This window comes from Paraphaeosphaeria sporulosa, assembly GCF_001642045.1.
Source record: "Paraphaeosphaeria sporulosa strain AP3s5-JAC2a unplaced genomic scaffold CC84scaffold_4, whole genome shotgun sequence".
NCBI lineage: Eukaryota > Fungi > Ascomycota > Dothideomycetes > Pleosporales > Didymosphaeriaceae > Paraphaeosphaeria > Paraphaeosphaeria sporulosa.
The window spans coordinates 909606-936911 of NW_017253363.1; the positions used below are offsets into that span (position 1 = coordinate 909606).

Genomic DNA, 27306 nt, shown 5'->3' on the forward strand with positions numbered 1-27306 from the left:
AGTGGCTCATCTTGTCCATATGGAAACTGTGACATCTTGTGCCCAATAAGAGGGGTATTGCGAAGTCCCGAGCAGACCAACGTTGTCCACCCCGTTGGAGAGCGTGGCCAACAATTGAGACGAGATATCATATGAAGCACGGGTTCTGGAGAGTCGGAGGAGCCGAGAGGATCGTTACGCTTAACATAACAGAGAGCCTAGTGAAAGCGCACGGATTATGATGGACGACCGCCTGATCTTTCGTGTACCATGCAGTTGCTTTATATTCACCCGGTCAATCCGTTGCCACACGGGACCAGCACACGGCGTACTCGTGTGAAGATATGTGCTAAGAAATCACAGGGGACAGAAGATCTAAGGCTGTCGAAACATGCCTCAGCTAACTCTTTGATAACGTGTGCCGGTCACAGCTGCAACACATCTTATCTTCCATTCTCTCTATGCCGTGCAAGATCGCCCGATCAGGGCGGTGTACATACATACATATGACTGTGAGACCAACTATATCCGCGATCTCGAAAGACAGGAGGAAATAGCATTACTGGTAGGACCGCGAATTATACGGGCTTGAAGGAAGCATTCTGAAGAACACAGACGACGTGAGGCCAAGAAGAGAAGACCTACGATTACGTAGCCTTGTTGCTCGCGCTAGAGAAGGAAACTGCAATGCATCTTCCACTCGTCTCCTGGACATATCGTTCTATCGCCAGCAGCGGTCGAGTCCGAATTTAGACAGTTTAAGATATTATTTGGTTCGACTTTAACGGACCGCTTTCTACGCAGTTGCGGTAAGCAGCAATCGTCATATGGAACTTCAATAAAAGTAAGTAGCGCTACCACAAGTGACCATACAAGCTCATAACGGACGTTCTGTACTCCGAAAAGGTATTTACAACATCAGTATGTTCAAGTCCATTTGAAACCGTATCAAAAGTCGTTTCCGTTGCAGACTATCTGAACAGGCAAGTCAGACGCGCAGCCAGCCGACGTCTAACCTGTTGAATCGTCTTCCTGGCCACAATGCAGCAGCCTGCGCACCTGACCACTGGGATCGATGTGTCGTTTTTGACCTCGTCGAGTACCCTTGAAGGATTCACGCGATGGTTATGTAGAGTACACGATATGACTTCTTTCGAACGATGCAGATGGCGCGAGGATCGCATTAGTAAATGTACACCCGCCCGTACAAGTGAGCTTTATAGGCCTACTCCCGTGCAAAGTTACCTATGGTATCAAAACTGAGTTGCGAATTAGGCTAACGGATTATGCTACGGGTATTTTTGCTACGAGTCGGGCAGTATTTGCGTCCATACATCATTGGTTTCCAGTGTCCACATTATCAAGTCCAATATGTACAGTGCACTTTGAGAATTTACCATAGAAATTAACATGTGCTTTGTATTATATAGCAGAGAACGCGCAGTCCTATAAAGAGTAGCTAAGAGATCAACAGCCCAAGCACGGCGTCTTCATACACTGAAACCCGGCAGGGAGCCTTCCACGACTACATCAATTCATCGGGAGGTTGCTCCTAAGCTCTGCCAAGGAAGTCCGCCAAATGACGGAGGTTGTCAACCCCAGGTCTCGTGGAGCCGTGGGCAGGACGCTTGCTGCATTGAGAACCCCTGCATCGCTCTTTCCACCAACCAAGTGCGGCCAGGGACTTACACCCACGTCATTCCGCTCGCGAGTTTGTCCCACGCGCGTGTACCGCATCTAGACTTTTGAATGCCTTGATTGTTGTGTTCCGTGCGCAAATGAATCCGTCGCAGATGAATCCGCAGGAAGCAATATTCGCTGTCCCTATCTTTGTGATCTTCCATCGAACTCCTTCGCAGTCCCAACCATCAGCCAATGAACGACCCTGGTCTTGACGCGCCAGCGCAGCAGGCGGCAGAGGATGTCGAAGAGAATGTTTACGAGGCCGACAAGGAGAAGGCGGAGGCTGAGGAGCAGGTCTTTCTAGATCCAAGGTACTGAAGTTGCCTGCGACAACAGCGAGGCCCATGCTGATATGTGCAGTCGATGGTGGTTCGCATCGACAGCATGTCCTCTTGTGCGTAAGCTCGAAGTACAGATTCTGGATGCTAGGCGTGAGCAATATCTGGAATTTTCCAGATATTGCTAATTCTCTAACCCAGCTTAATCCTCTGCCTCCCTACAATCTCCTGTTTTTCGATACAATGTACCTATTGCTAACATATACTCCTAACTTTTAGATCGCGGGAACTTTTGGACCTATCGCAAATGCGTTTTCCATATGCGCGCTGGTCGAAAAATGGAGAGTTTACCTTCCCCCTGGGGTTGACGAGGGCCACGGGACAAAGGTCGAAGATCCCAAATGGCTGGTAGCCGTCAACTCAATATCTCTTGTCCTCGCTCTCGTCGCCAACATGGCCTTACTTCTTAACATGACCAGGCGATTATCCTTTGCAATCGCGCAGCCTATCACCATTATCGGATGGTTTCTGGCCTCGTTCATGTTGATCGCTCTCGTCGCAGTGGCTTCGGCATCCGTCTTTCGCATACAACCGGCCACAGAGCACGCGTTGAGCCAAGCGTTTTACTACGGGATCATTGCCGCTGGACTTTACTTCATCATTGCCTCGCTCATGGTTCTTACTGTTTATGGCGCCTATCGCGGCCACTATCCGAAAGAATTTCGGCTCACGGCTAGTCAACGCACCTTGATGCTACAGACTATTAGCTTCGTGTTCTACTTGCTTGTCGGTGCACTCGTTTTCTCCAAGGTCGAAGGTTGGAACTTTCTCGATGCTGTCTATTGGGCTGATTTTACGCTGTTGACTGTGGGAGTTGGAGGAGAATTTGTTCCCAAAACCCATACAGGTCGGACATTACTCTTCTTCTATGCAATCGGAGGAGTGGTGTCGCTTGGTCTAGTCATCGGCTCGATTCGCTCTCTTGTGCTCGAAAGAGGTAAAGAAAAGATGTCAGCTCGTTTTTTGGAGATGAAAAGGCGGAGGGTACTTGCTTCAATGGACGAGGAAAAAAGGACGATCAAGCTAGGTCTTTGGGAGAAGATCGAATTCTCGGAAAAGGGCTTGAGCGAGGCTCAAAGACGAGAACAGGAATTCAACGTAATGCGACGCATCCAAACGAAGAGCGAACGGAAAAGACGATACACCGCGCTTGCCATGTCCTCTACGGCCGCCCTTCTCCTATGGTTCCTCGGGGCGTTGGTTTTCATGCACTCTGAAAAGCCACAAGGTTGGAGCTACTTCGTCTCGATGTACTTTTCGTACACATCTCTACTGACCATTGGATACGGCGACTATTCCCCTACGAGTAACTCCGGCAAAGCCTTCTTCGTATTCTGGAGTCTACTCGCAGTTCCAACGCTCACCATCTTGATCAGCAACATGGGCGACACTGTGATCAAAGCCTTCCGAGACCTGACTATCTGGGTGGGATCGTTTACTGTTCTCCCGGGTGAGCACGGCGTCAGCGGAACACTGAAGTCCGGTATTCAACAACTGAAGGTTGGAAAAATCTTTCGCGATGACGACTCAACTGAAAGGAAACTCACAGGACGGTCTGCAGCTGAGCAGACACTGCGGGATCGCCTTGCAGAGCACATCGAAGAGGACGAGCTTGCTGAAGCAGAAGAGGCTGGCGAACATGGCAACAAGCTCGACCGCGACATTCATTTCTACCACTATGTTCTTGCGAAAGAATTGCGAAAATTGATGCGAGATGCGGACGCCTCGCCACCAAAGCAGTACACATACCAAGAGTGGAATTACTACCTCCGGCTGATCGGGCAAGATGAGAATGATACATCCGCACATCGTAAGCCAAGGGTGCAACATGAGCGGAAACCGCATAGCCGCCCCGACCTCGGAAGCGCGGATGAAGGCGAACGGATCGCATGGAGTTGGCTCGGTGTCAGGAGCCCCCTGATGGGCAATAAGTCGGAGGCTGAGTGGCTTCTGCAAAGAATATCTGCGACGCTTGAGCTCGAAATGGATAAATTACGGAGCTCTAGAGCGAAGCGCGAGCCCCCGCCAATATCAATGGCTGATCTGAGGAATAGGGAAGGTCGGTCCGGTTCCGATGCTGAGCAGGATGCAAAGAAAGGGCTGGGTGCGACTGAAGCCAGGAGAAGGTTGATGCGTGATATGTGAAGCAGATGCAAACGCTAGCCATTGAATTCGGCCATTAGATTCAAACTAACGGCTAGAAAGCCTTTCGAACCTCAAACGATGTCGGTAAATGTATAAGGTTAATGCTTGTAACGAGCTTCGCTCTATCTTTCTACCACAAAAATCTGTTAGTACAGAAATCACCCGCTCAGCAGACTATAAGTCAGTAGCATGGATTTTCAAGCCCCTCCTTCTTGGACGCTCGTTGCAGAGTCCGATCACTTACCGACCGTCACTCTGGCGCCACAGCTTGAGCTTGTATTTTCCCGCTCGCTCCATGTCCAACCCCTTGCGTGGACCCCTTTGGTTATCAGTTGCCTTATCATATGCGTTACTGCCACCTACGTCTGGAAGTTGTGGCAGCGTGAAGACAAGTATTACGTCGAAGAGGATTATTCCGAGGAAGAGTACGAGGATCTTGAAGCGACGGCAATCAATGCTGGAACTATTGCCCGTATCAAATCAAGGTCCGAAATGCGCGAGAGACGACCAGGGACGCCAGAAAGCTTGATAGCGGCACGTGAAGAAACCCGAGCGGCAGCTTTGCGGTCTACCATTTCGAGGCCATTCGCCGCGAGGACGATACCTCTCAATATACGAGATCAAGCATGGACTGCTGATCAGACTCGGAAGCATGATTGTCCCAGCAATCTGGAACCCGCCCAGATACCGGACGCTATAGCTTCTCCGCCTGCGCCATCAAGATCACCCGCGCACGATGAGACCGCACGCAATCCCCCGGCTACTGACGACGCTGCCTCTCATAGATCAAATGATACGTGGGAGCGTAACAGTGACGAGACCCTGGGTCTCAGCCGTGCTGGTGCAGCTCTGCCCCAAGTTCCCGTACAGGAAGCTATTCAGTCGACAGTATCAGAGGCTGAACCAGATCATACGGGCTTCGCTGCTGCTGAGTACGGTGCTCATAGAATGAGCGGTAGACTGAGCGGAATCGACTGGAAGGACGACGGAAGCAGCATTCAGGGCAGCGAATTTACCAAGTACGGTGCCAGCGAGTTTGACCGCAGCAGCTATGCCAATCGTTATGAGGATTATTAATAACGCGACAACGGAGTTCCCAACACATGTGAATCCAGTCTACTGTCCAGCGAGTCGAGCATTGCATGAAAAGAGAGGTTGGACGAGCATGATTTGTAGCATTGATCAGCAATCCCAACACAGTTGGAGCAAGTATGTTGACATGTGTGAATCTCCGTAAAAGTATCGCTGAGTCCTTTCCGCCGAACAGTTACTCGGACCGCCCTTGCTAGATCGCAGCTTCCTCATCTCACTCGTTCAGAATCAACATGGTCTTCACCTTTGATACCCTCCGCGATTGGAAGAACAGTATCTCCCATATGCAACGAAGCAAGAGGAAAGAGGACAGCATCGCGGATGTAATGTTTACCAACATGATGCAACATAACAAGGACTTCAGGTCCTTGGTCCCCAGTTACATCGCGAAGATGAACGCGGACATAGACTTCAAAGCCGATTCCAAGCGTTGTCGTAATCCCAAATCATCTCGTCTTACTGCTGAGACGACAGAAAAAAATGGGTTCGATACGGCGGCCTCACATAGCTCAGAAGACCAGAAAGAAATCAAGGCGCTACCAAAGTTGACACCAAAAGGACTGCTAAACAAACTTGGAGGCTTGGAGCCGAAGGTCTCACAACGACTTGGTCGGAACAAGAGGGCAATGACGTTCGAAGATCAGGTGGTACCGCACCATGGGCGGAAACGAACCCGAGATCCCGAGGATACGGCAATGAAAGCGGATGGTGCGGAAGAGAGGGAAGGACACAGGGCGAAGAAGAGGGTTGTTCGTAAGTTGGAGCTGATGTACGTGATGCATCTGGCTACTGTAATTGACATTCTCCACAGAAGGGTAGGCCGGTGGCTACCCGCTACCGTAATCGGGATGGTGTGAGGGACCAGAGGGAACAGAAGGAACAGAAGTTTTGAATCATGCACGCGGTATCCGCCTTGATGAATGGTAGTCTCGTAGCTCCCAACTGTAGTGGATGCGTGCAGGCGACGTGCGTGCACAGTGCGGGTGCCGAACCCGGACGAGGGGGCTCGGCGCAATTTGATGTCAGGGGGCCGTGCGCAAATGTGGAGAGTTGGGAGCTTTTTGTCAACCGCACGACACGCTCCTCGAGGGACCTTCACTCCCCCTTCCCCCTTCAATTGATACCCCGCCTTGACCCGGCACCTTTCACGACATCCGTTTCTATCACGCATCCGCTGGTGTCCTTTTAGCTAAGCGACACCCCCGCTCCACCTGCAATCACCCGCGTCCCTTGCCTCGTCAATTTCGCCCACCCTTCACCCGTCACCCGCAACCATGCCGGGCGTAAAGGACATCGCTTACTACGCCGTCCACCCTACGCAACTGCGTTCAATCATTCAATGGTAAGCCTCGCACAATCCTGGCCGTCTCGAGGCCCAGCTGCTCTCCAGCATACTTATCCCGCTGCAGGAAGGTCTGGCACAACCCCGTGCACGAGCGCGATGAGTCCAAGGAGAGTGCGTCGCTGAAGCGATGCTTCCACTTTCTTGCACAGACCAGTCGCAGCTTTGTCGCAGTCATCCTTGAGTTGCATCCCGACATCCTCGTCTCCGTTGCCATTTTTTACCTAGTCCTCCGGGGCCTGGACACTATTGAGGATGACATGACGATACCGCTGGCGAAGAAGGAGCCCATACTGCGCGATTTCCACAACATCATCGAGCAAGACGGCTGGACGTTCACGGAGAACGGTCCCAACGAGAAGGATAGACAGCTATGTGTCGAATTCAACGTAGTGATTGAGGAATACAAGAAGCTCAAGCCCGCGCACCAGGCCATCATCAAGGACATCACGAAGCGCATGGGCAACGGCATGGCTGACTATGTAAAGAACGCCGAGTTCGGCATCAACGACAATGGTGTCAACACTGTCAAGGACTACGAGAAATACTGCCATTACGTGGCGGGACTTGTCGGCGAAGGTTGCACGCGGTTGTTCGTCGAGGAGGGCAAGGCAAACCCCGCTCTCCTAAAGCGGACTGAGCTTCACGAGTCCATGGGCCAGTTCTTGCAGCAGGTCAATATCATCCGTGATATCAAGGAAGACTTCGACGACAAGCGACGCTTCTGGCCGAAGGAAATCTGGTCCAAGCATGTGGACAACTTCGAGGACCTCTTCAAACCGGAGAACAAGGCCAAGGCCCTTGCCTGCAGCTCAGAAATGATCTTGACGGCACTGAGGCGCGCCGACGACTGCCTCTTCTACCTCGCTGGTATCAAGGAGCAGAGTGTTTTCAACTTCTGCGCAATTCCCCAGTCCATGGCTATCGCCACTCTCGATGCCTGCTTCCAGAACTATGACATCTTCAAGCGGAATGTCAAGATCACGAAGGGTGATGCTTGCCAGCTGATGCTGGAGTCAACACAAAACCTTCAACTAGTGTGTGATGTGTTCAAGCGATACACACGTAAGATCCACAAGAAGAACAATCCTCATGACCCGAACTTCCTCCAGATTAGCATCGCATGCGGCAAGGTAAGCAGCCCAGCAGGATAGGCGGAATACAAGGGTAGAAGACTGACCATCGCTGTAGACCGAGCAGTTCATCGAGAGCATCTTCCCGTCACAGAAGCCGCCTGTCGACGAGAAGAAGAACCCAGTCAATGCGGAGGAGGCCGCAAGGCTTAAGAAGGAGGCAGAAGAGACCAAATGGGAGACCATCTACATGGTATCGGCCGTCATCGGTACCATTCTATTCATCTCTGGGATCATGGTAAGTCACCCTGCAGAAGCTGCTCGCATCGTCGTTAACATCAACACCAGTTGGTCGTTGCCTGGTTTGCGGGCGCACGTTTCGACATTGCCTTGAGCCAAGCCAAAGAACAACTAGGACAACTTTTTGGCTCGGGTGGTTCGATCAATGCCAGCGCACCCTTGGATACGAAGCCGTCAACGGACCACAGCGAACTATAATCGCATGTGGCGACGGCTCGAACGTTTATCATGTCTATATGTACTTATAATACTCGGCGAGTCCTTTCTTCCCGACAGGCATGAGACCTGTAAGCAAATACTAATGTTTAGCTCACTGGTGCCTCTGCACCGCACTTCCCTTTGCTTTATTCCTCGTGATGCTATAGCACGGATGTCAAATTGCAATTCTGCCTTTCCCATGGCTGTAGTTGTGCCGCTTTAGAAGTGCTTATATCAAGACGCGCCTTGCTCGGCGACGAGGCTGCTCCCAGCCTGGCTCTCTCAGTGGGCTAGGTTCGGAGTGGTGGCGTGAACATGTCCTCTTGGACGTCAGGGATAGTTGAATCAATACCTTTCTCCCATCTCACTTGAACCATGTGCATCTCTCACCTGAATGTGTGAAGGTTGCCTCGTGAGTCCGCGAGTTCTGATGTGCGAGGGGTTTCACCACGGTTTGGATCGCATGGCCGTGTTAGCGCCGCGCCAAGACGTTGCGGCAACCGCAGCACCTGCATTTTCTTCGTGAGCGCGCAGCAAGCACGCAGGCTGAAAGACAAACGCACCCACCCGCCCGCCGACTCCCCGCTTCCCTTTTACCGGCGCCGCAAACAGACGACCAGCGCTCCGCGACTGCTCTCTTACTAATTCGCCCGGTGCGATCCCAGAAGCCCCGCCTCGCTCGACTCTCCACCACCCACGCCCGACCGCAACCTTTCCTATCCGCTGCCACTCGCTGTCGGCACACTCTTCTCCACAACCCGCTCCACATATCCATCCGTCACAATGGCCGACGTCGCGACCGCGCCCAACCCGAACCAGCAGGTTCCCCTCGATACCATCCCCATCTCTCCGTCCGATGAGACCTCCAGCGAGTCCAAGGAGCCGGGCTCCACTGCTGCCACGTCCGACGGCGACATCAGGACCGTTTTCCACGACCCCGAGAACTTCAATGTCAAGCACCCGCTCATGAACACATGGACCCTGTGGTTCACCAAGCCGCCGAGCGGAAAGGTATGCGTGTGTGGCGACCATGCTCGCGGCCTCGCTAACGTGCCTAGGGCGACAACTGGAATGAGCTGCTGAAGGAGGTCATTTCTTTCGATTCGGTCGAGGAATTCTGGGGAATCTACGTACGAGCACCCTTGACATTGATGCAACGTAAGCTAACGGATCCACAGAACAACATCACGCCCACTTCAGACCTCGCATTGAAGTCAGACTACCACCTCTTCAAGCAGGGCGTGCGCCCTGAGTGGGAAGACGCCCAGAACAAGCACGGCGGCAAGTGGGCCTTTCAGTTCAAGGACAAGAAGGCCGTCAACATCGATGCCCTGTGGCTGCACGTTATGCTCGCTGCCATCGGCGAGAACCTAGAGGACGAGGACGACAACGAGGTGATGGGTGTCGTTGTCAACGTTCGCCGTGGATTCTACCGTATTGGTCTCTGGACGCGGACAGTCGGCAAGGCTCTCCCCAATGATCAGAACAAGGGCCGCTCCTTCGAGCAGGGTAAGGAGACGCTCAGCAAAATCGGCAAGCGGTTCAAGCAGGCTTTGCAGCTCAAGGAGAACGACCCGGTTGAGTTCTCTGGACACACGGATGCTGCCCACGCCGGTAGCACCCGTGCGAAGGCCAAGTTTGTTGTCTAAAAGCGCTCGAAACGGGTGTGGAATGGCTCTTGGTTTGGAAGCTGCTGGATACCACGCCGAGTGCGGTAGTCGGTTCCTCGACAGCAGCGTGGCCCGGGAGTGTTTCTTTGGTTATGCCGTCTACATGATTTCCTTTGCACGGGTTCAGACAAAAAGTCGGTGCCGGTACATGTTGGCTGGTTGGTTCTAGCATGGCGTCTACGTAGCATGGGCGGCGATGGGTGTGACATTGGGTTTTAGCATGATTTACGGGCACCCCGAGTATACCCTAAGATCAGGGGGGTGGGTTGTGCTGGCGAGACGACAGTGTCTTAGGCAAATATGACTACGATAGAAGCCATGGCTGCGGTGATTCCATAGTGACCGTGAGCTTGATTTGTTTGCATTGGCAAAGCACAAACGCTTTGCATCCCCACCCTCACAGTGACCATATGCTGCATGTTCACTCGAGGCACGGCCATCGACCTTGTGTCGTGCGAGGGTGCTTTGGCCCGCTGCTTCCGCCCGTGGATCCGGCGGCAGCTTGGCGACGCATGTGGGCAATGACGTCGAGGCAAAGTGCGGTGGCTGGCTGCACATGTGGCCCGTGGCGGTGCAAAAAAGAGAAGCGCCTCGCGTCCACGCCCGCAACAACCCCACCTGCGCCCACCGCCCTTTCACCCTTTATACACTTTTTTCTAGCATACCGCCGCAATGGTCAAAGAAACGGCATACTACGACGCACTGCAGGTGCCGCCCACGGCAACCGAGCTCGAAATCAAGAAGGCCTACCGCAAGCTGGCCATCAAGCTGCACCCCGACAAGAACCCCGGCGACGAGACGGCTCACGAGAAGTTCCAGGCCATCGGCGAGGCTTACCAGGTCCTCAGCGACGAGACGCTGCGCAAGAACTACGACCAGTATGGCAAGGAGGGCGCGATACCGAGCAGCGGCTTCGAGGACCCCGCCGAGTTCTTCACCATGATCTTTGGCGGCGAGGCCTTCATGGACTGGATCGGCGAGATCTCGCTCATGAAGGACCTGACCAAGACCATGGAGATCTCCATGCGCGAGATGGAAGAGCAGGAGGCTGCCGAGGCTGAGGCTGCTGCCTCCACCGCCGACGAGTCTGCTGCTGCTGCCTCGACGGCTGACAAGACGACCGAACCCGCGAGCACTGCACAGGCCAAGGCTGCCGACCCCGCGACCGCTCCTGGGGCAGGTGCTGCTCCCGCAGCACACGCTGCTCCTCCGCCGGCCTCCGTAGAGACACCCGCTGAGCCCGCCGCGGCTGCCGCTGCTGGGTCCACGCCGCAAGCACCCCCAACGTCCGGCACTAGCACGCCCCAGCCCGGCCGGGGAATACCGATCCGAGCTGCTATAATGGACAAGTCGGAAGAGGACGCACGACTGGAGGCGGCGGGCGTCACAGACGCCGAGAAGGAACTGAGAGAGAAGCAGAAGAAGAAGGGTGGTCTCACCAAGGAACAGCGTGAAGAGTTGGCAGCGTACGAGCTCGAGCGCAAGCGCATCCGGGATGAGCGTGTCCAGACGCTGGCCAAGAAACTCGTCGACCGCATTTCCATATGGACGGAGACGGACAAGGGCGCTGACGTCACCGCGGCCTTCAAGGAGAAGACTCAGCTCGAGATTGAGAACCTCAAGATGGAGTCATTCGGTCTGGAGATCCTCCACGCCGTGGGTGCTACTTATCTTTCCAAGGCTACGTCTTTCATCAAGTCGCAGAAGTTCCTCGGCATCTCTGGCTTTTTCTCTCGTGTCAAGGACAAGGGCACGCTCGTCAAGGAGACATGGAACACCATGTCGGCGGCCATTGACGCTCAGCTCACCATGGAGGAAATGGCCAAGCTGGAAGAGAAGGGCGGTGAAGACTGGACAGACGAGAAAAAGGCCGAGTACGAGAAGAAAGTTACAGGCAAGATTCTGGCTGCTGCGTGGCGAGGGAGCAAGTTCGAGATCCAGAGCGTGCTGCGCGATGTGTGCGACCAGGTGCTTAATGATAAGAAAGTTAAGCTGGAGAAGCGCGTCGAGCGAGCACATGCCCTCGTCATCATCGGCGAGATGTTTGCCAAGGTAAGACTATGTCAGCGCACCATGTGTATTGAACCAATACTGATCAATCCCAGGCCGAGCGAGATCCCGAAGAAGAAGGCGACTTCATGGCCTTTGAACAGCTCATGGCCGAAGCCGCGGCGAAGAAGGAAACCAAGGCAGACAAGGACAAGAAGAAGCACAAGCATCACTCGCACCATCATGAAAAGGAGAAGGCATGAGTTCACCCTCATTCCCAGCCCAACTCTTTTCCATGACTTTTTATGAAGCATTGCATCTCTTTCCCTTGTACCAGTTTCTTTCACGATATCCATAGATTCACTTCACCATCAAGAGCGCGGGAAGTTTAGATAGCGGTGGCCAATGCTGACTAAAGCCGTGTAGTCGGGTTCGCATTCGAGATCGCGTTCAACGTCCATGCCACAGCAGCAAGAAGAGACCCAAACTCAGTGGGCAAGGGTCCGGCGGAGCAGCTCACGCGATCCGCAGGAGGCTCTGGCAGCGAATGTGACAGGGACACGAGCATCCGATGCGATCCTCTACAGCAGCATCAAGGTTGGTCAGAGGTTTGCAGCATGCGGCGAGAACGAGCAAGTGCGTAGCCACAGGGTTCTGGAGCATACTTGAAGCGGACGGACATTAATAGAGTCTTGTTCACAAATCCTGTATTCATTGCTTTTGCTGAGTGCATTGTTTCAAACATCCCCACAGCTCTCCTTGTATGACGCGCTCTCGCTCGTACTCAAATTGCTGAACGCAACCGACACTGAATGACCTTATGCTTGCACTGGCGTTCATTGGCAACTTGCTTTGGTACCCTTGCACACGAGCTAGCTAACGGAAGGTAAATCGTATCGTTGACTGAGATAAGCTTAGCTACGTGCCGCGTACGGAGTTAACCATTCAACGGAGCACGAGACCGACCATGCCCGTCCAGTAGGAGGAGCACTATAAACAAGCCGCAACATGCTGGAGCAATCTGTCAATCTCGTGCAAGATGCAGGACTCCTCGATCTGAACTAAGCACCGCCGTCATCGAGCATAAAAACCACAGCAAAGGCACCTATCTCTGCGATTCAGACAAACGGTCCTTCGCCATGCCGTCCCCCACACCCACGATCAAGAAGTTCCTCGACCAAAACAAAGACAATACCGCGCCCTCCCTACTCATCACCTTCCCCTCGGGCACCCAAATCCCCGCCCCGGCCACCAAAGCCTCCAAGTCCAACACCGCCCGCGCACCCACCTTCTCCGTCACCCAATCCTGCCTCCGCACCCACCTTCCCGGTGCAAAATACATCGCGCTCGCCCTCGACCTCGACGCACCCTCGCCCGCCCTTCCCCTCGCCTCTCCCGTCCTGCACTGCCTTCACACCGACCTCGTCGCCGCCACCGCCTCGCCCTTCGCCGCGGCCCCCTCCTCTTCCTCGCCCATCTTCAAAACAGACACCGCGACCGACACATGGGTGCAGCTGACGCCGTCCAGCGTCGCGGCGGGTGGAGAAGGTACACTAGAAAAGCCGCTGGCGTCGTGGGTGGCGCCTGCGCCGCCCGGGTTCAGTGCGCCCCATCGCTACGTGTTTTTGGTGTGGGAGCAGCCTGAGAAGATGAGCGGAGAGGAGGTGAGGAGGAAGATGGGGTGGGGGAAGGGGGAAATAGGGTTGTGGGGGAAGGTGAGGTTTGATGTTGAGGGGTTTGTGAGGAGGGTGGGGGCGGGGGAAATTGTAGCGGGGACCTGGATGGTTGTTGGTGGGAGTTAGGGGCACAGGGTGGGCGGCGAAGCGAATGAGAGTGGTGGTATCTGTAGAAGATGATCGTGTTTTGCGAAGATTAGGACAAGGGAAGGAAGGCAATGCGCGCACGGGACTTTGATCGTTGCGATGCGTGTAGAATATACCACGAGGAAGTGATTTGACCATGCGCGTAAATGTTCTCAATCTCATGTCATGATTCGTATCTACATGCTATCGTCAAGGGTATACCGCCACATTATGCGCACTTTGTTGACCATTACCAGCATGTTCCAACTCCGCTCCCACCGAGATGCGACGACCAAGTATCGCCGTCCCACCTGTAGTTGGCTCGCGCCAATCTGTATGATACAGTATAAAGTACTGTTATTGTGCAGTCGAGTCCACCGTTGCTATGCATTGAGCGAGAAATCAGAAGAGGGTATAGAAACCGCTTGAACGCAGGAAAAAAAAATAACCAAAAAGAACGCCGCAAAAGAAAGATGACCCATTAGTGAAAACGTATACTGGAAAGAACCGGCCTCCTGGACCTACAGGAGCACAGCTCGATAAAGAAGATATTTAGACGCTCACAGTGCGGCGTACGCCGACGATGGGCTTCTGCGCATACCCAATGAGCAGCCTGAAGCTGGTGCCGCGCTTCTCGCACTCATTGATGAGGCTCTCGTCGCGCCAGATGCTGCTCCGGAGGAGGTCGCCTGAGTTTGCGGCGTCGGGCTCGCCAGCTTCGGGGAGGACAAGGGACTCGTAGCAGCGTGAGTACCACCAACGGCCCACGCGCGCCACCATATCGGTGATAGTGTTGTCTGTAGACTCGGAGGAAGCGCGCGTGTTGAGCAGGTCTGAGAAAGAGACCTCGGGCTTAGGCTTCTTGGTGGCCTTGGTAGCGGCTCCAGTTGGCTTGTTGATGGAGCTGGCGGTGCTTCCTTTCCTTTTCTTGGATGAAGCGGCGTCGGTCTGGTCTGGACTAGGCAGTGTACCTGCGACGGGGACACCGACGAAGCATCGGTTGCACTCAGTGAAACCCTTCTTTCCGACGAGACCCATAATCTCGTCGCTGATATTGCGAAGGGAGACGTCCTCGTCCGCGACCTGCATCTTTACTTTCAGGCCACGCACGGCACGTCGGGCGCGATTGCCCATGTTCACGAGATCGAGGTCAAGGACGCTAAGCTCCAGAAAACCACCCGGCCTTAGGACCCGCTTGCACTCCGACACCACAGTGCGGTGGACAGACGTGGGAACGGCTGACGGGAATCGGAGGACAACGCAGGCGAAGAAACCTCTCGGGAAAGGAAAAGGGTCGCCGAGAGTGTTTTGATTGAAGTGGCGGTGATTGCTCAGTGTCGACCATGGTTCAGGCGCATTGCCAGTCGTCGTGGTAGTTATGGACGGTTGACCAGGCCCGAGGTTGTAGACTGTTGCTTCCGGATACGTAAGAGCACAGTAGTACGACCAGTCCTTGCCAAGGCCGTCAATAACAAGGATACGGTCATGTTCGGGATCTTTCAGCTCGAAATGTGCAGGGCTGAATATGACACGGCCGAAGGAAAGCCACTTGCTGGTCATCAAAGCACCGAAGCGAAGGTTGGCCATTGCTGACAGCCCATCTGCTCGTGTTTCTGCCATCTCCATGAGTCGGGTGTCCCTGTACTTATTGGAACTTGCACTGTTGCGATCCCTGTCCGATTTGGAGGCAAGGGTGGCCTTAGACTGGCGAGAGCTCAAGTTCAGAGACGCTGGAAGACTGGATCGGTTTGAGCTCACTCGATCCCGTGGTCCCGAGCCAACGGACATGTGTGCAGTGGATGGAAAGCTAAGACGCCCACTTATCGGATCCACGACACTAATGTTCCTATCTCCGTACTCCTGGAGGAACTCGGACAATGAGATTGAAGATGTAGGAGACTGGGAGTGCAAGACCGCAAGTAGGCGTGAGCGGCGCAGATGCAGTGAGGGATTCGAGACGCGTGTTGTGGAAGCTGCCGAATGCGATGACGCTCTGGAGTGCTTGAGCTTCAGCGGCAGAGGTTCCAGAGCGGACCTCTTCTCTTCAGATTCGCCGCCGTCTGCATTTTGCAAATCCGTGGGAGACAAAACCTCGTCAATAAGGTCATTGTATTCGTTCCAGACCTCGTCCTCGGATTGTGGTGCCCCGAGAATGGGAACAATTGCAGTTCCAGCGGTTGCAGGGAAGCTCCAGGTGCCCGAGCTGCTAGAGTACGACACCTCAGAACCCTTCCTGGATGGGAAAACGAAGAACTCCCCTTGGCGCATGGACTCCACCGCACTCGGGCTCACAGTAGCGATAGCTGTGCCGTGGGTGAGCGCGTTAAGCCCATGAAGGATAGGGTACGGCTCTGCTGGGCCAGCTGTCACCGTCATAGGACCTATTGAGTCAAATGAAGTCCACGAAGACGCCTTTGGGCCCGGTTGAGTCATAGCAAAGGGCCGAGAGAAGGACCGCGAATGGGGGCGATGTGCTTTATGGCGTGTTGAAACTACTTGAGGTATGCGCCCTACTTGGGCTAGGCGGCTGGGCCTTGGAGGAGGATTGGAAGGCGGTGGCCCCGGAGGGGAGAGTGTTGCTGGCGGTGACGGCAGAAAGACCGGTGCAGGGAGGGTATTTGGCGACACAACAAGGTCTGAAGGTTGCCCTGGGGAAAGCGGACTGCCTGGAGAGGATGGAGCAGAAAGGTCTGTGACCGGAGTCAGGTCGCCTACCGAGGGTGGCACACGATGAGCCTGTTCAGTAACACTTGTATCCAGGGTAAGTTTGGGTTGAGGCTCAGGCACAGGTCGCAAAAAGACCTTAGGCGAAGCTGGTCGGGCAGGTGCCGTAAAAATATCAGGCAAGATGGGCTTGGGAGGTAGCAGCATCGATGGCAGACGTTCCGTAGCCTTAGGTTGGACGTTAAACTCTGGAGGCTCATCCTGCTGAATTGGCGCTGGCGGTTCTTCGGGTGCGCTGTCAGCCTCTTTCATAATCATCTCAATGTCGTTCGCATCCAGTCCAGATGGAGAGTCTACTATGGCGTAGTGAGCAACGGACCGCGAAACTGGTATACGAGCCGCAGAAGAGGTTGGTGCTTCCACAGCCGGAGTAGGTACACGAGAAGCACCGTGGGCACGTTGGAAAAAGTTCCACTTTCTTGGTGGCTTCGACGCCTCTTGTTCAGTTTTCTCTTTCTTTGAAGATTTGAGCCAACCACCTTCCTTCCCATCTGAGGTAGCGCCAGTGAGCGAACCCTTCCGTGCTTTGCTAAAGCTCTGTTTCGCAGACGTTGTTGTATCGACGAATTTCGAAGAACGTGACGCGCGCTTAGCGGCGATAGCTGGAATGAGCGACTTCTTCAATTCATCTTCGCTCTCTGATGGACGTCGTGGGCCGATAGGCATTCGTTTTACTGGCGACATTCCTTGGACTGAGTCAGACATTGCTGAGGGCAACAATGCAGGACGTGCTTTTTCCGAGTCGGTACCCGAGGGCCCCTTCGTGGTCTTGCTCAACTGCGAAAGTCGAGGGCTCGAGACGTCAAGGCTGCTCGTGCTCTGTAGCGGCTCCGGGCTCATTGTCAGTTCGCTGTTGCTTCCATTTCCGCGGATTACTACAGGATTGAGCCGCTCGAGGAAGAAGTCGTCCATTTCTGTGCTGGTAGTGCTCGTGACACTGCTCTTACGGGTAGAAGGGGTCTTGTCGAAGCTCTCGGAAGTAGTTGCAGCGCTTAGTGACTTTCCGATACTTGACCCGCTAGCCCCACTCGCACTTCTTGCCCCAACAGCATACCGGCCATATCCTTCGTGGCCTGTACCAGCAGCCGGACCCCGTCGATGAAGCTTCTTCTCTGATTTGACAGCAGGGGCGGTTGGTTCCGTTTTGGCCCGTCTGGAGAAGAACCCGAACCGCGATGTTTTACTTGGGCTGGGGGCGGGAGCAGGAGTAGGCAGCGTCGACGACCGCTTCTTGTCTGGCTGTAAGTCCGGTGTAGGTCCTCGAGTAGGAACACGTGAGGTTGGGGCAAAGCTTGAAGTAAGGCTCGGGTTCGGGGACGGGTTGCGAGACGATTGCTTTGGCGACATAATCCCGAATCGGGTCTTGCTGTTCATCCCTACGCTTGAAGTCGAGCCGGTAGACGTAGTTCGTTGATGCGAGAACGGGAAGCTGTTCATATTACTTTGAATGATTGGTGAAGGCCCACGGAATCCAGTTATTTCGGGGGTGCCATCCCTGCTTGGCCGTGAGGGTCTTCGGGGAGCTGCAGTTGATGACGGCTGATCGGCCAAATGCGCCAGTTCGGGAGGTGCCTGTACTCGGGGTTTCTGCTCCATGGTTTGAGATGGGCGTCGAAGTCCTTTGCTCACGTCGCCCTTCATTGCGTCCGCTTGCCGGTGTGATGTTGGGAGGCGCGTATGTGTCGTCCTGGAAGTAGGATCAGAAGGTCGAGTTGGGAGTCGCTCAATCTGTGACCTCTCGTTGCTTGACTCAGAGTTCATACGCGCTGAAGAAGCAGCAGTTGAGACTGCCGCTGGCTCTGGTAGTGATGGGAGTGCACGCTCTTCCGGAGTTCTGTATCTTACGACCGGAGGTTTGCCCTGTAATGGGCTTACTTGTCGCGTACGTGTATTCGTCTTCGTCGACATCACGACTCCTGGAGAATACGAGGACATGGATGTCGGAGTTGACGAGACACTAAATGGTCCAGGTGATTCGGAATATCGAGTGGAAGGAGTGGTGGAAAGAGTATAATGAGGAGCGGGTGGCGGTAGAATCTCTGTGGGACCCAAATCATATTCGTAAGGAGAACGATGCTGTAGCTCCAACTCTGCGGCTGAGTGGGCAAGAACTGCAGAAGTTGATGGTATCGATATGCCGAGCACCGTCTCGGAGAAAGGATCTTTGTAGCCTCCAGGAATGCCTGAGGGCATGATGGACTTTTCTTGGAAAGACACCGAACTTCCGTCTTCTCGCGAACCTCCGACTCCAATGTTTGTCTGTTTGCGCCTCAAGAGATTTGATTGTGGACTATCGACGGTCGAGGCGGAGGATCCTGATACTAGGGATGGCGTGCGTGTATTCGTAGGCATTTCAGGTTTTGGTAGGCGGGAAGAGCTCTGTAAAGCAGACTTAGGAGCCATCTGGCGTGGGGCGGGATGGATTATAGGTACAGTGGAAGAAGCGCCAGCTTGGCGTGACCCCAACATTACCGCTGCCTTAGGCGTCGGCACTCTTTGACCAGGAGCCCCTCTAGTGAGGAGTACCTCATCTCTCGAAGGCCTCCTCTTCTGGAGCTTTGATGGTACGGGCGCAGGTACCTGGGAAATAGTTGTAGTGGGCGTGACAGATCGTTGTGGCAATCTACCAGTAGGTGCACGGCGGGGGTACGGCGGTTGTTCCTCCATCTTCCTTGGAAGATTGGAATGTGATTTATAGGTAGCCATGTTGGGCAATTCGGTGCGACACGGGTAAAGACTGTGCGCAACGATAGACCAGGCCCTGTATACCAAAAGCTTGTATGTGCTGAGCAGCTCATAGAGACATCGGTATGGTCAACAAGAAGGCGACTTCGGGCGCCAAAAAGGTCGATGTTGGGGTATGCTAGTCGAGTCCGCTCTTGGTGTCGTCAGCAACGTTCAGCTCAGGGTGCTTCCGGACGTTTATTTGGTGTGTGCTGTGTGTAGCTTTCGGATTACCCAGAGTACTGGAAGCCTGGGGGTGGCGAATCTGACTAGACTTCAGGTACATCGGGCGGGAGCCGCGCCATTTAAGACGGCTAACAATTTACTACGCAATTCCCAAATGTCCAGCAAAAACTCGGTGAGGACTGGTCACTCTTGCTCCAACTACGCCACCCTACGGCGGTTCCGAGTGAGTCGTGGCGTTCGGTTAGTCCGATCCTGGCAATAGTGTGGCGGTGCTTGCAACCGAATAACAAGGATAGCAAAACCGTTGCGAGGCGAGCAGACGCTCAAGGACGGGCCAGCGAGGGAGGATATAACTTGGGAGCTGTAGCTCACGCGCCCGTGTTGGTCTCCACGGTCCTTCGTCGGCCACGGGTGAGTCGCCGCTGTGGGTATCGTCCGAGTGATTCCGTTCTAAGCGAAAAGGCAGACCGGGAGCTCCAAGGGACTCCTAGCTCAACGATCAAAAGGACACCTAGGGGATAATTTGGTCGTTGGATGGGCGCGTCCGGACTTGCTGACTCTACTGTCTGACAAGTTCAAGCGGGGTTTAGGTCTGATATATGGCGTGCGGCCCAACACGACCCTCAGGAACGAGAAGCGGCGCTCTCCTGGCCAGGGACGAAAGGCTCGCGGGTCCGGGGCATTGCCGTCTAGCAGAGCGCTTGCGCTTAGAGGGCGGGTAGAGAGGTCTCAGCGAAAGAGGCCATCCACCAGTGAGGCGCCTGAACTGTAGAGGAGGGCGACGATTCGTAACTAATCCCTGTAGGAGTAGCGCACAGACGGGATGCTGGAGGCGTGACTAGACGAGAGTCGAGTGCCAGCGATTGGGTGTCAGTACTCTCACTAGCCATCGGGTTTTCCCACAATATCATGCGACTGCCGACGATCAAAAGCAATAGCCATCTTGAGAGTCCACTTTTCCTCGTTGGTGGAGACCAGACGACTCAATCGCAGCTGAGGTATGATAATTGACGAGTCGCAGTATGTGCTGGCTTTTGGAAGAGATACTTCAGTAAAGCCACTGTCCTGCTCAGCCAAAGCACGAGAAAGCCTACTTTACAGCGTCCACCAGCCGACTCTCAACAGAACATCACTGGCTGGAACTCAGATCGTGTTGTATGGATGGTAGGAGAGGGATCCAATTCAAGGATACGTAGAACGTCAAGCCGGAGCCAATACAACCTTCGAATGTCATATGCAGCTCTCCTCAATCGGCAATATGAGGAGTTGGACTGATGGATCTCAGTACAGGCCGCGTAGGCCTCCCAACCAACATGGGCTCAATAACGAATGATGCGCACACGCCTAGGAGTCATCAGGTCTTGATGCGCGTTTCCCGCCATGCGCGCCCGAAACTGGAGGATCTGATTCAACTCGCTGCTATTCTCGTGACTGTCGGTCACTACGGGCCGATGAATATGGAGGATCCTTCGTAGGTTGCGAGTTCCGGAGAGACCGCGCAAGCTGAAGGGTGGCTAGGTGCATGCGCTTGGGCATTAGCTCCACAAAGTGAGGCTGGTGCCTCCACGTCGCCACTCAAGCACTGCCGCCTGCCAGCGCATCGAAGGCGAATAATTCTGGTGATAGATGTGACGTGACGCCAGACCAAGAAGCATTTTTTACTCTATGTGATGGTGCTCAGTGTCTCTTACTTTTACAAGATCATGATGGCCTTTGCGGAGGGTCCGCCCCAACAGTCAGATCCGGCATCCAGGTTGGCCCCAAGCCACTTTCTGTCGGATGCTTCATCGGCACGCTCATTGGTTAGTCACTGATGTGATTCACATAAACCCTGCCACATGAGCTTTTGGTCATGTGATGAGACTATACCACAGGAGGTCAACTTTGCAGTGGCCGTTGACCAATGGCAGAGCAAGATGCCACTTCGAAGGGCCAACACTCGCTGCGGCTCTATGCAGGGGAAACAGCGATTTCTTGCTTCCACGATCACCAACAAGCGTTTGCGTCCCTGTGAGACATTCGGCATTGCGACATGGGTGAACGGTGAACAACCGAGTCTACAAGAGAGGGACTCTTGCTCATTGTTGGTGACATACCTGCTGTAACGTGAACAAAACCGGACCACGGCTTAATCGTTGCAAGATCACGGACCCATCTGGACAGCTCGTTCTCTCGGGTACGTTTAGCTTGGCTCTTGACATTACACTGTCCACCTGATGGGTTTCGATCGCGTGACGCGCCCCGATGCGCTTATGTTGCCCTGTTGCTTCGCAAAAACATACACCGCGGAGCCAGGACATTAAGACAAGGATCTGTCGTCAGCACTTTGAGTTTTGGTAGTTACATAGTGGGCAGCTCTAGATTGAGTCCAGATGCCTCATGTCGCTTTCTGTTGAGAGTTCTAGTGCGACCTGCCGCATATGCCGTCGATGTTGACGTTGAAGTATTTGACAGGCATGCCCTACCTTTGCGATCCCGTTAGTCGCGGGTGGAACGGGGACGGCAAACGGGACCTCCCCAAGCGTACCACTCCTCGTCACTGCGAATCAGATGGCCGAACGCACGTAAAGCTCAAGTGCCCTTGTTGGAACTAACTGGGACTGTATCAGGGTGAACGCCGCTTGGACTGGACAAGTGGGGTTTCTTCACCAACGGTGTACGGCACAGTCCCTGCGTGCAGACCAGAACGGATCCTGCATACACTGACAATGATAGCCCCGGCGCCTAATGTGACTGTAGGAGGTATGCTGTCACCGCCTGGGATTTGGTCGGTCAACGATTTCTGAGCGAGATACGATCTCGTGATGATCTGCAGGTCGGTCAAATGCTGTCGCGACATGGATGTTTCTGTTAGGTGATTCTTCGATAGCACAATACGGGGTGACTTGGACTTGGGTCACTGAAAACCCTGTAGTGTCGAAACTTGCGATATTGGTGTGAATGCCACAAGCGCTTGAGTGCTTCGGGAGTGACTATTCATAGATACAGAGTCGTCGACAATCGGGTCATGAAGCTGTAAACCGCATGATGAGGCAGAAGCTGTGCTTCAAAACCTGTCGAAGGCGTTCCTCGGCTGCGGAGTCCATTGTTAACAGCCAACACTAGACTTCGCCTCGTCCGAATCCGCGTGGACTACCACGTGGTTCATACGATTCCAAAGAGCGCCAGCGGTAGGTACAATATACGCCTTGTTGGCACATCTGCAAGAGTTTAGGTTCGGATATTTTTCGAGCTCGGCGTATTACTTCTCGAGACATGCCGGTGGAAAATGATGGTGCGTAACTGTCGCGTCCGCGTTCCTTCGGGACCGATGAGGCGGTGCATTGTGGCTAGTGGCTTGGCGTGTCCTTCGTTTGTCAATGCTCCTCTTGTGGTCTTTGTCGACGTGTGGATTCTCAACGACACCAACTCCCGGACCCAAACCCCGTCAGGACTCCATTCGCATCTCCGGTCGCCCAGCTTTGCATTGCTGTCTGTTGCGCGAAACTCTTTTCCCACTGAGCTGACCGCGCGCCGCCCGCTGCTCGCACCCCTTTCGCGACGCGTCTCCCCTGCCGTCGCGTCTCACCGCAACCACTCACATTGTAAGACGTTGAAGAGCGCCCAACATGTCCCAATACGCCAAAATGAAGAACGACGAGCTCCAGGCGATGCTCAGGGAGCGCGGCCTGCCGACCACGGGCAAGAAAGCCGAAATGGTGGACCGTCTCACCAAGGACGACGAGAAGAAGATATCTGAGCCTGCACCGTCAAACGCGCATCCCGAGGACGAGATTGACTGGGACGACGGTGATGAGGCTGCGAAACAGGAAGAGAAGCCAGACAAGAAGACGACATCTGAGGAGGTCGCCGTTACCACCCTGACCCAGGCAGAGACCGTCGCCAAAGCAGGTGGCACTGGCCAGCCGCCGAACCCGCAGGCGGTGCCCAATCAGCAGGCTGATATCGACCCCTCCAAAACGGACGATCTTTCGGTGAAGCCGGCCGGTGAGGCGACGGAGGCCGCTACCGGAGCAACGCAGGAAGAGAACAAGGAACCCGCTCCAAGCTATGCGGCTGGTATTGCGGCGACCGACCTCGATGCCGAAATCGAGAAGCGCAAGAAGCGCGCTGCCAAGTTCGGCTTGAAGGTCGAGGACGACGAAACCCTCAAGAAGTTGGAGCGCGCAAAGAAGTTCGGCGAATCGGGAGCACTTAAGGGCCTTGACGAGGCTCTTCCGGAGCGCAAAGAGCGAGAGCGAAAGCGAGGGCGCGAGGACAACGACGATGCCGGCAGGAACAAACGCCGTGGCGGCGGTCCACGCGCTGGTGGAAACCGCGGAGGCAACCATGATGGTGACAGGAGACGGGACAACCGAGAGAACAGGAGAGATGACAAACGCAATGACAGTGGTTCCACCTGGATGAGCGCCGCAGACCGAGAGCGTGCAGAAGCACGAAAGGCGAAGTGGACGAAGCCGGCAGCTGCCTCTTGAAGATCAGGCAGGACTGCTTGCTTGTATGCGCGAGAAACGCTGGGTTTTAGGTTTCACACTTCAGAAGAAACGCTTTCCTCAGCAATATAGCCTAGGGCACACGGAATACGGACACAACGAGCCTGTATACCACGTCCTTGACGAACTCGATCGGGTCAGATTGCAGGGACGGCTTTGGCCTTTATTTCATACAGACTTCCAGGATAATTGCATTCAATCATTGGGGCACTTCTCCTTACCTCATGCTTGGCTCTGCGCTTTATGCATTCCTCCATTCGACGACTGGGGAGACACGAGGGTGTCTCTGATCACACGAACCACTTGTGATAGCCTCCACCTACTCCATATCCTCCATCTCAGGGCTCCCAGCAATGTCTCGAACTGTTTGTTTTCGTGACAATCTCAGCACTCATTCAAAGCTTCAGTCCGGTGAATTGACAATTGTGATATGAGCGCAGGTGGAACTGTACAACGGTCGCCAATCCCGACAAACTGAGAGACTCAAGGATTCAGCCTCATGCATTAGCCGCTTACACCCTATTTTCGAACCGTTCGCCTTGTGCGCGCGTGCGAACCTTGGAAGACGCCAGCACCTGTTCAGTCCTTGTGTGCGCTATAAAATACAAAATGGCTTGGCGCATGACCACCAACATCCGTTTGCAAGGTCATGAACAACCAGTTCGCTATCCATTTGATTTCTCGCATGTACAATAGTTGTTAAGATGACAGGTCAATCCATGTACCAATATACTGTCATATACTGTGCTATATAGCCATATCCAGTTCTTGAATTGAGCCTGCTGCGTTAAAGCACGAACTTTCTGAATCACGTTAATGTAGATCTTCCAGATCCGTAGAGCTATCCAGAGTATGTGAACCGTATCAGAGGCAGGCCACTGGTGCAGGCAGCCGTTGCCAAACGCTTGGGTCTTTGACAGTTCCGACGGTTCTGAGATACTGATAGGAGATGATGAACCAATCTTAGACATAGTGCAGGACTACTAAAGTGTTGGTATAAGTGCGATTGTACCTGGACGATGATGCAGGCGATGGCGGAATCATGCCTTTTCGCGATTCACGTGCCTGGACCCTGTGGAAGACACGAAGAAGGCCAGCACGTTCACAGTGGGCCCTGCGCGTCAAGCCGACCGCGTCTCAGTCTGGGGACGATGCGGGCCTCCACAATTCGCCGTATTTGATCGCAGCTGATTGTCAGCTTCACCGGCTTGTGAAAGCTGGTGGAACGTGCACCAGCCCGAAACAGCACTGCCTCGGCATGTCTGCGCATGACGTCGGACGCGTTTACTTCCTTCAGACGAGCAGGTGAGCCGGGCACCAATCACACAGCTTCGAAAGCGCTCACGAGATCGCTGAATCACGGGCGCGTCACCGAAGCCATCTCCACACGCTTGCTGCGGCTCCAGGCCGTCAGATGTCGCCTGGTTAGCGTGGTCCGATGGCATGTGAAAGCCCTCGACCTCCGTTACAAGCTATTAATCCTCGGCATCCGGCATTGTTCTCTCTGTAACACCTTTTTGTAGGAGTGCACCCTCTTTTTCTTTCCTTCAATCTTCTGTTCATTGCATCACAGCAGCCATGTCGCAGCGATTCTCTACCGCCGATGTTGCGTCGCACAACAAGGTCGACAACCTCTGGATCATTGTTGATGAGGATGTGTACGACTTGACCAAGTTCCAAGATGATCATCCCGGCGGAAAGAAGAGTATGTTTTCTGTCAGAATGGACCAAGCAGCTCATTGGCTAACCACATCAAGTTCTGCAACGTGTCGCAGGCAAGGACGCATCGAAGCAGTTCTGGAAGTACCATAACGAGAGCATCCTCAAGAAGTACCAGAAACAACTTCAAGTTGGGTCATTGGACTCCAAAGCGGCACCTCCAACTCCGCCAGCGACTCCTCCGCCGCAAGAAAAGGAGCTAGTCAAGCCGGAAGCGAACTCAGGCGTTGTTGCTCCTCAGCCAACTGCAGAGGCCGAAGAAGCCGAGGCGTTGGACCCCTACGGCGACCTCATCCCATACGCTGATCCTTCATGGTACCAGTCGGTAAGTCGCAATTCCAAAAGCTAACGGTAGCGTCGCTAATTGACTTGCGCAGTACCATTCGCCCTACTTCAATGAATCCCATGCAGCGCTCCGCGATGAAGTCCGACAATGGGTGGACGAGATGATTCAACCCAACGTGACCGAATGGGACGAGGCGAAAAAAGTGCCAGATGAGATATACAAGCAAATGGGCGACCGCGGCTATCTTGCCGGTCTGCTCGGCATGCACTTCCCCACACATTTGACGGACAAGCGCGTAAAGAGCGTTGCCCCAGAAAAGTGGGATCTATTCCACGAGATGCTACTAACCGACGAGCTCTCGCGCAGCGGCAGTGGTGGTCTCGTCTGGAACCTCATCGGTGGATACGGCATCGGTGCTCCGCCACTGTTCAAGTTCGGAAAGAAGGAGCTTGTTCAACGCATTGGCCCTAAGATTCTCAGCGGTGAAAAACGCATCTGTCTTGCCATTACTGAACCCGGTATGTTCATTTTGTTTGATTCTGAATCGAGTGTTCCTGACCTCACGCAGATGCTGGTAGCGACGTTGCGAATCTCGGCTGCGAAGCCAAACTTTCCGAAGACGGTAAATACTACATTGTCAACGGCGAGAAGAAGTGGATTACAAACGGTATCTGGTGCGACTACTTTACCACTGCTGTGCGAACAAGCGACAAGGGCATGAATGGAGTCTCTGTGCTGCTCATCGAGCGCGAGGCTGGCGGTGTATCAACGCGACGAATGGACTGCCAGGGAGTGTGGTCCAGCGGTACTACGTACATCACATTTGAGGACGTCAAGGTGCCTGTCGAAAACTTGATTGGCAAAGAAAACCAAGGCTTCAAGGTCGTCATGACCAACTTCAACCACGAGGTAAGCAACACTGCCGTACGATGCGAACATGTCTTATACATGTATACAACGTGCTTTTCCACATTCCACACGAACTATTACTGACTTCTCGATTCTAGCGCATTGGTATCATCATCCAATGTCTCCGTTTCTCCCGCGTCTGCTACGAAGAATCGATCAAATATGCGCACAAGCGAAAGACCTTTGGCAAGCGCCTCATCGACCACCCTGTCATCCGTCTCAAGCTCGCCCACATGGCTCGCCAAATCGAAGCCTCCTACAACTGGCTAGAGAACCTCATCTTCCAGTGCGAGAAGATGGGTGAGATGGAGGCCATGTTGAAGCTCGGTGGTGCCATTGCCAGTTTGAAGGCCCAGAGCACAACAACCTTCGAATTCTGCGCAAGAGAAGCAAGTCAAATCTTTGGCGGGCTGAGCTACAGCCGAGGAGGCCAAGGTGCAAAGGTCGAGAGGTTATACAGAGACGTGAGGGCATACGCTATTCCTGGTGGTAGCGAGGAGATTATGCTTGACTTGAGCATCAGGCAAGCATTGAGGGTACACAAGGCGCTTGGCATGAAGTTGTAGGATGTATTATATCTGTGTATGTAAAAGACTGAGTTCTCAAAAACATTGAACATATTCCACCGACATTCTCTGTGATATGAAAATGACC

At 54.0% G+C, this 27306-nt stretch overlaps 11 protein-coding genes across 11 annotated transcripts; 10 read left to right on the top strand and 1 right to left on the bottom strand.

Moving 5' to 3' along the window:
* Positions 1 to 1694: 1694 nt before the first annotated feature.
* CC84DRAFT_1116828 (voltage-gated potassium channel) lies at positions 1695 to 4235 on the top strand. Its single transcript, XM_018175469.1, has 3 exons — positions 1695 to 1973; positions 2023 to 2056; positions 2220 to 4235. Exons 1-3 carry the CDS (start codon positions 1855 to 1857, stop codon positions 4143 to 4145), a joined length of 2079 nt encoding a protein of 692 aa, XP_018037251.1. The 5' UTR covers positions 1695 to 1854; the 3' UTR covers positions 4146 to 4235.
* Positions 4236 to 4334: 99 nt separating this feature from the next.
* On the top strand, positions 4335 to 5222 carry CC84DRAFT_1174791 (uncharacterized protein; the record flags this gene model as incomplete). The annotated part of the gene is made up of 1 exon (XM_018180114.1): positions 4335 to 5222. The coding sequence occupies one exon, from the start codon at positions 4335 to 4337 to the stop codon at positions 5220 to 5222; it is 888 nt and encodes a 295-aa protein (XP_018037252.1).
* Positions 5223 to 5353: 131 nt separating this feature from the next.
* CC84DRAFT_1258129 (uncharacterized protein) lies at positions 5354 to 6129 on the top strand (the record flags this gene model as incomplete). The annotated part of the gene is made up of 2 exons (XM_018184794.1): positions 5354 to 5986; positions 6049 to 6129. The coding sequence occupies exons 1-2, from the start codon at positions 5471 to 5473 to the stop codon at positions 6127 to 6129; spliced, it is 597 nt and encodes a 198-aa protein (XP_018037253.1). The 5' UTR covers positions 5354 to 5470.
* Positions 6130 to 6319: 190 nt separating this feature from the next.
* Positions 6320 to 8514, top strand: CC84DRAFT_1204552 (farnesyl-diphosphate farnesyl transferase-like protein). The gene is made up of 4 exons (XM_018181913.1): positions 6320 to 6579; positions 6647 to 7712; positions 7771 to 7950; positions 8001 to 8514. The coding sequence occupies exons 1-4, from the start codon at positions 6512 to 6514 to the stop codon at positions 8148 to 8150; spliced, it is 1464 nt and encodes a 487-aa protein (XP_018037254.1). The 5' UTR covers positions 6320 to 6511; the 3' UTR covers positions 8151 to 8514.
* A 50-nt stretch (positions 8515 to 8564) lies between these two features.
* On the top strand, positions 8565 to 10146 carry CC84DRAFT_1163186 (eukaryotic translation initiation factor 4E). The gene is made up of 3 exons (XM_018178201.1): positions 8565 to 9161; positions 9209 to 9280; positions 9329 to 10146. Exons 1-3 carry the CDS (start codon positions 8934 to 8936, stop codon positions 9797 to 9799), a joined length of 771 nt encoding a protein of 256 aa, XP_018037255.1. The 5' UTR covers positions 8565 to 8933; the 3' UTR covers positions 9800 to 10146.
* Positions 10147 to 10492: 346 nt separating this feature from the next.
* CC84DRAFT_1215909 (DnaJ-domain-containing protein) lies at positions 10493 to 12072 on the top strand (the record flags this gene model as incomplete). Its single annotated transcript, XM_018182754.1, has 2 exons — positions 10493 to 11872; positions 11926 to 12072. The coding sequence occupies 2 exons, from the start codon at positions 10493 to 10495 to the stop codon at positions 12070 to 12072; spliced, it is 1527 nt and encodes a 508-aa protein (XP_018037256.1).
* Positions 12073 to 12597: 525 nt separating this feature from the next.
* CC84DRAFT_1241700 (uncharacterized protein) lies at positions 12598 to 13775 on the top strand. The gene has a single exon (XM_018184060.1). The coding sequence runs from the start codon at positions 12949 to 12951 to the stop codon at positions 13609 to 13611; it is 663 nt and encodes a 220-aa protein (XP_018037257.1). The 5' UTR covers positions 12598 to 12948; the 3' UTR covers positions 13612 to 13775.
* CC84DRAFT_1241704 (uncharacterized protein) lies at positions 13776 to 19041 on the bottom strand (the record flags this gene model as incomplete). Its single annotated transcript, XM_018184061.1, has 2 exons — positions 13776 to 18101; positions 18156 to 19041. 2 exons carry the CDS (start codon positions 19039 to 19041, stop codon positions 14164 to 14166), a joined length of 4824 nt encoding a protein of 1607 aa, XP_018037258.1. The 3' UTR covers positions 13776 to 14163.
* CC84DRAFT_630390 (uncharacterized protein) lies at positions 18795 to 20377 on the top strand. The gene is made up of 4 exons (XM_018186943.1): positions 18795 to 19485; positions 19542 to 19656; positions 19712 to 19997; positions 20057 to 20377. The coding sequence occupies exons 1-4, from the start codon at positions 19196 to 19198 to the stop codon at positions 20254 to 20256; spliced, it is 891 nt and encodes a 296-aa protein (XP_018037259.1). The 5' UTR covers positions 18795 to 19195; the 3' UTR covers positions 20257 to 20377.
* A 2092-nt stretch (positions 20378 to 22469) lies between these two features.
* CC84DRAFT_630334 (uncharacterized protein) lies at positions 22470 to 24062 on the top strand. The gene has a single exon (XM_018186942.1). The coding sequence runs from the start codon at positions 22854 to 22856 to the stop codon at positions 23718 to 23720; it is 867 nt and encodes a 288-aa protein (XP_018037260.1). The 5' UTR covers positions 22470 to 22853; the 3' UTR covers positions 23721 to 24062.
* A 979-nt stretch (positions 24063 to 25041) lies between these two features.
* CC84DRAFT_1195287 (acyl-CoA dehydrogenase-like protein) lies at positions 25042 to 27269 on the top strand. Its single transcript, XM_018181397.1, has 5 exons — positions 25042 to 25443; positions 25496 to 25782; positions 25835 to 26261; positions 26312 to 26652; positions 26751 to 27269. Exons 1-5 carry the CDS (start codon positions 25317 to 25319, stop codon positions 27216 to 27218), a joined length of 1650 nt encoding a protein of 549 aa, XP_018037261.1. The 5' UTR covers positions 25042 to 25316; the 3' UTR covers positions 27219 to 27269.
* The last annotated feature ends 37 nt before the right edge of the window (positions 27270 to 27306 follow it).

What these genes read in the sequence shown, in the direction of transcription:
- CC84DRAFT_1116828 (XM_018175469.1), top strand. Translation starts at nt 1,855, where the DNA reads ATGAACGACCCTGGTCTTGACGCGCCAGCGCAGCAGGCGGCAGAGGAT. An exon ending in CAGGTCTTTCTAGATCCAAG is followed by an intron (nt 1,974 to 2,022) that starts GTACTGAAGTTG and finishes TGATATGTGCAG; the next exon opens with TCGATGGTGGTTCGCATCGA. An exon ending in CATCGACAGCATGTCCTCTT is followed by an intron (nt 2,057 to 2,219) that starts GTGCGTAAGCTC and finishes CCTAACTTTTAG; the next exon opens with ATCGCGGGAACTTTTGGACC.
- CC84DRAFT_1204552 (XM_018181913.1), top strand. Translation starts at nt 6,512, where the DNA reads ATGCCGGGCGTAAAGGACATCGCTTACTACGCCGTCCACCCTACGCAA. An exon ending in CTGCGTTCAATCATTCAATG is followed by an intron (nt 6,580 to 6,646) that starts GTAAGCCTCGCA and finishes ATCCCGCTGCAG; the next exon opens with GAAGGTCTGGCACAACCCCG. An exon ending in TTAGCATCGCATGCGGCAAG is followed by an intron (nt 7,713 to 7,770) that starts GTAAGCAGCCCA and finishes CCATCGCTGTAG; the next exon opens with ACCGAGCAGTTCATCGAGAG.
- CC84DRAFT_1163186 (XM_018178201.1), top strand. Translation starts at nt 8,934, where the DNA reads ATGGCCGACGTCGCGACCGCGCCCAACCCGAACCAGCAGGTTCCCCTC. An exon ending in CCAAGCCGCCGAGCGGAAAG is followed by an intron (nt 9,162 to 9,208) that starts GTATGCGTGTGT and finishes TAACGTGCCTAG; the next exon opens with GGCGACAACTGGAATGAGCT. An exon ending in AGGAATTCTGGGGAATCTAC is followed by an intron (nt 9,281 to 9,328) that starts GTACGAGCACCC and finishes ACGGATCCACAG; the next exon opens with AACAACATCACGCCCACTTC.
- CC84DRAFT_1241700 (XM_018184060.1), top strand. Translation starts at nt 12,949, where the DNA reads ATGCCGTCCCCCACACCCACGATCAAGAAGTTCCTCGACCAAAACAAA.
- CC84DRAFT_630390 (XM_018186943.1), top strand. Translation starts at nt 19,196, where the DNA reads ATGCTAGTCGAGTCCGCTCTTGGTGTCGTCAGCAACGTTCAGCTCAGG. An exon ending in CGAGTGAGTCGTGGCGTTCG is followed by an intron (nt 19,486 to 19,541) that starts GTTAGTCCGATC and finishes TAACAAGGATAG; the next exon opens with CAAAACCGTTGCGAGGCGAG. An exon ending in GCGAAAGAGGCCATCCACCA is followed by an intron (nt 19,998 to 20,056) that starts GTGAGGCGCCTG and finishes CTGTAGGAGTAG; the next exon opens with CGCACAGACGGGATGCTGGA.
- CC84DRAFT_630334 (XM_018186942.1), top strand. Translation starts at nt 22,854, where the DNA reads ATGTCCCAATACGCCAAAATGAAGAACGACGAGCTCCAGGCGATGCTC.
- CC84DRAFT_1195287 (XM_018181397.1), top strand. Translation starts at nt 25,317, where the DNA reads ATGTCGCAGCGATTCTCTACCGCCGATGTTGCGTCGCACAACAAGGTC. An exon ending in TCATCCCGGCGGAAAGAAGA is followed by an intron (nt 25,444 to 25,495) that starts GTATGTTTTCTG and finishes AACCACATCAAG; the next exon opens with TTCTGCAACGTGTCGCAGGC. An exon ending in TCTTGCCATTACTGAACCCG is followed by an intron (nt 26,262 to 26,311) that starts GTATGTTCATTT and finishes GACCTCACGCAG; the next exon opens with ATGCTGGTAGCGACGTTGCG.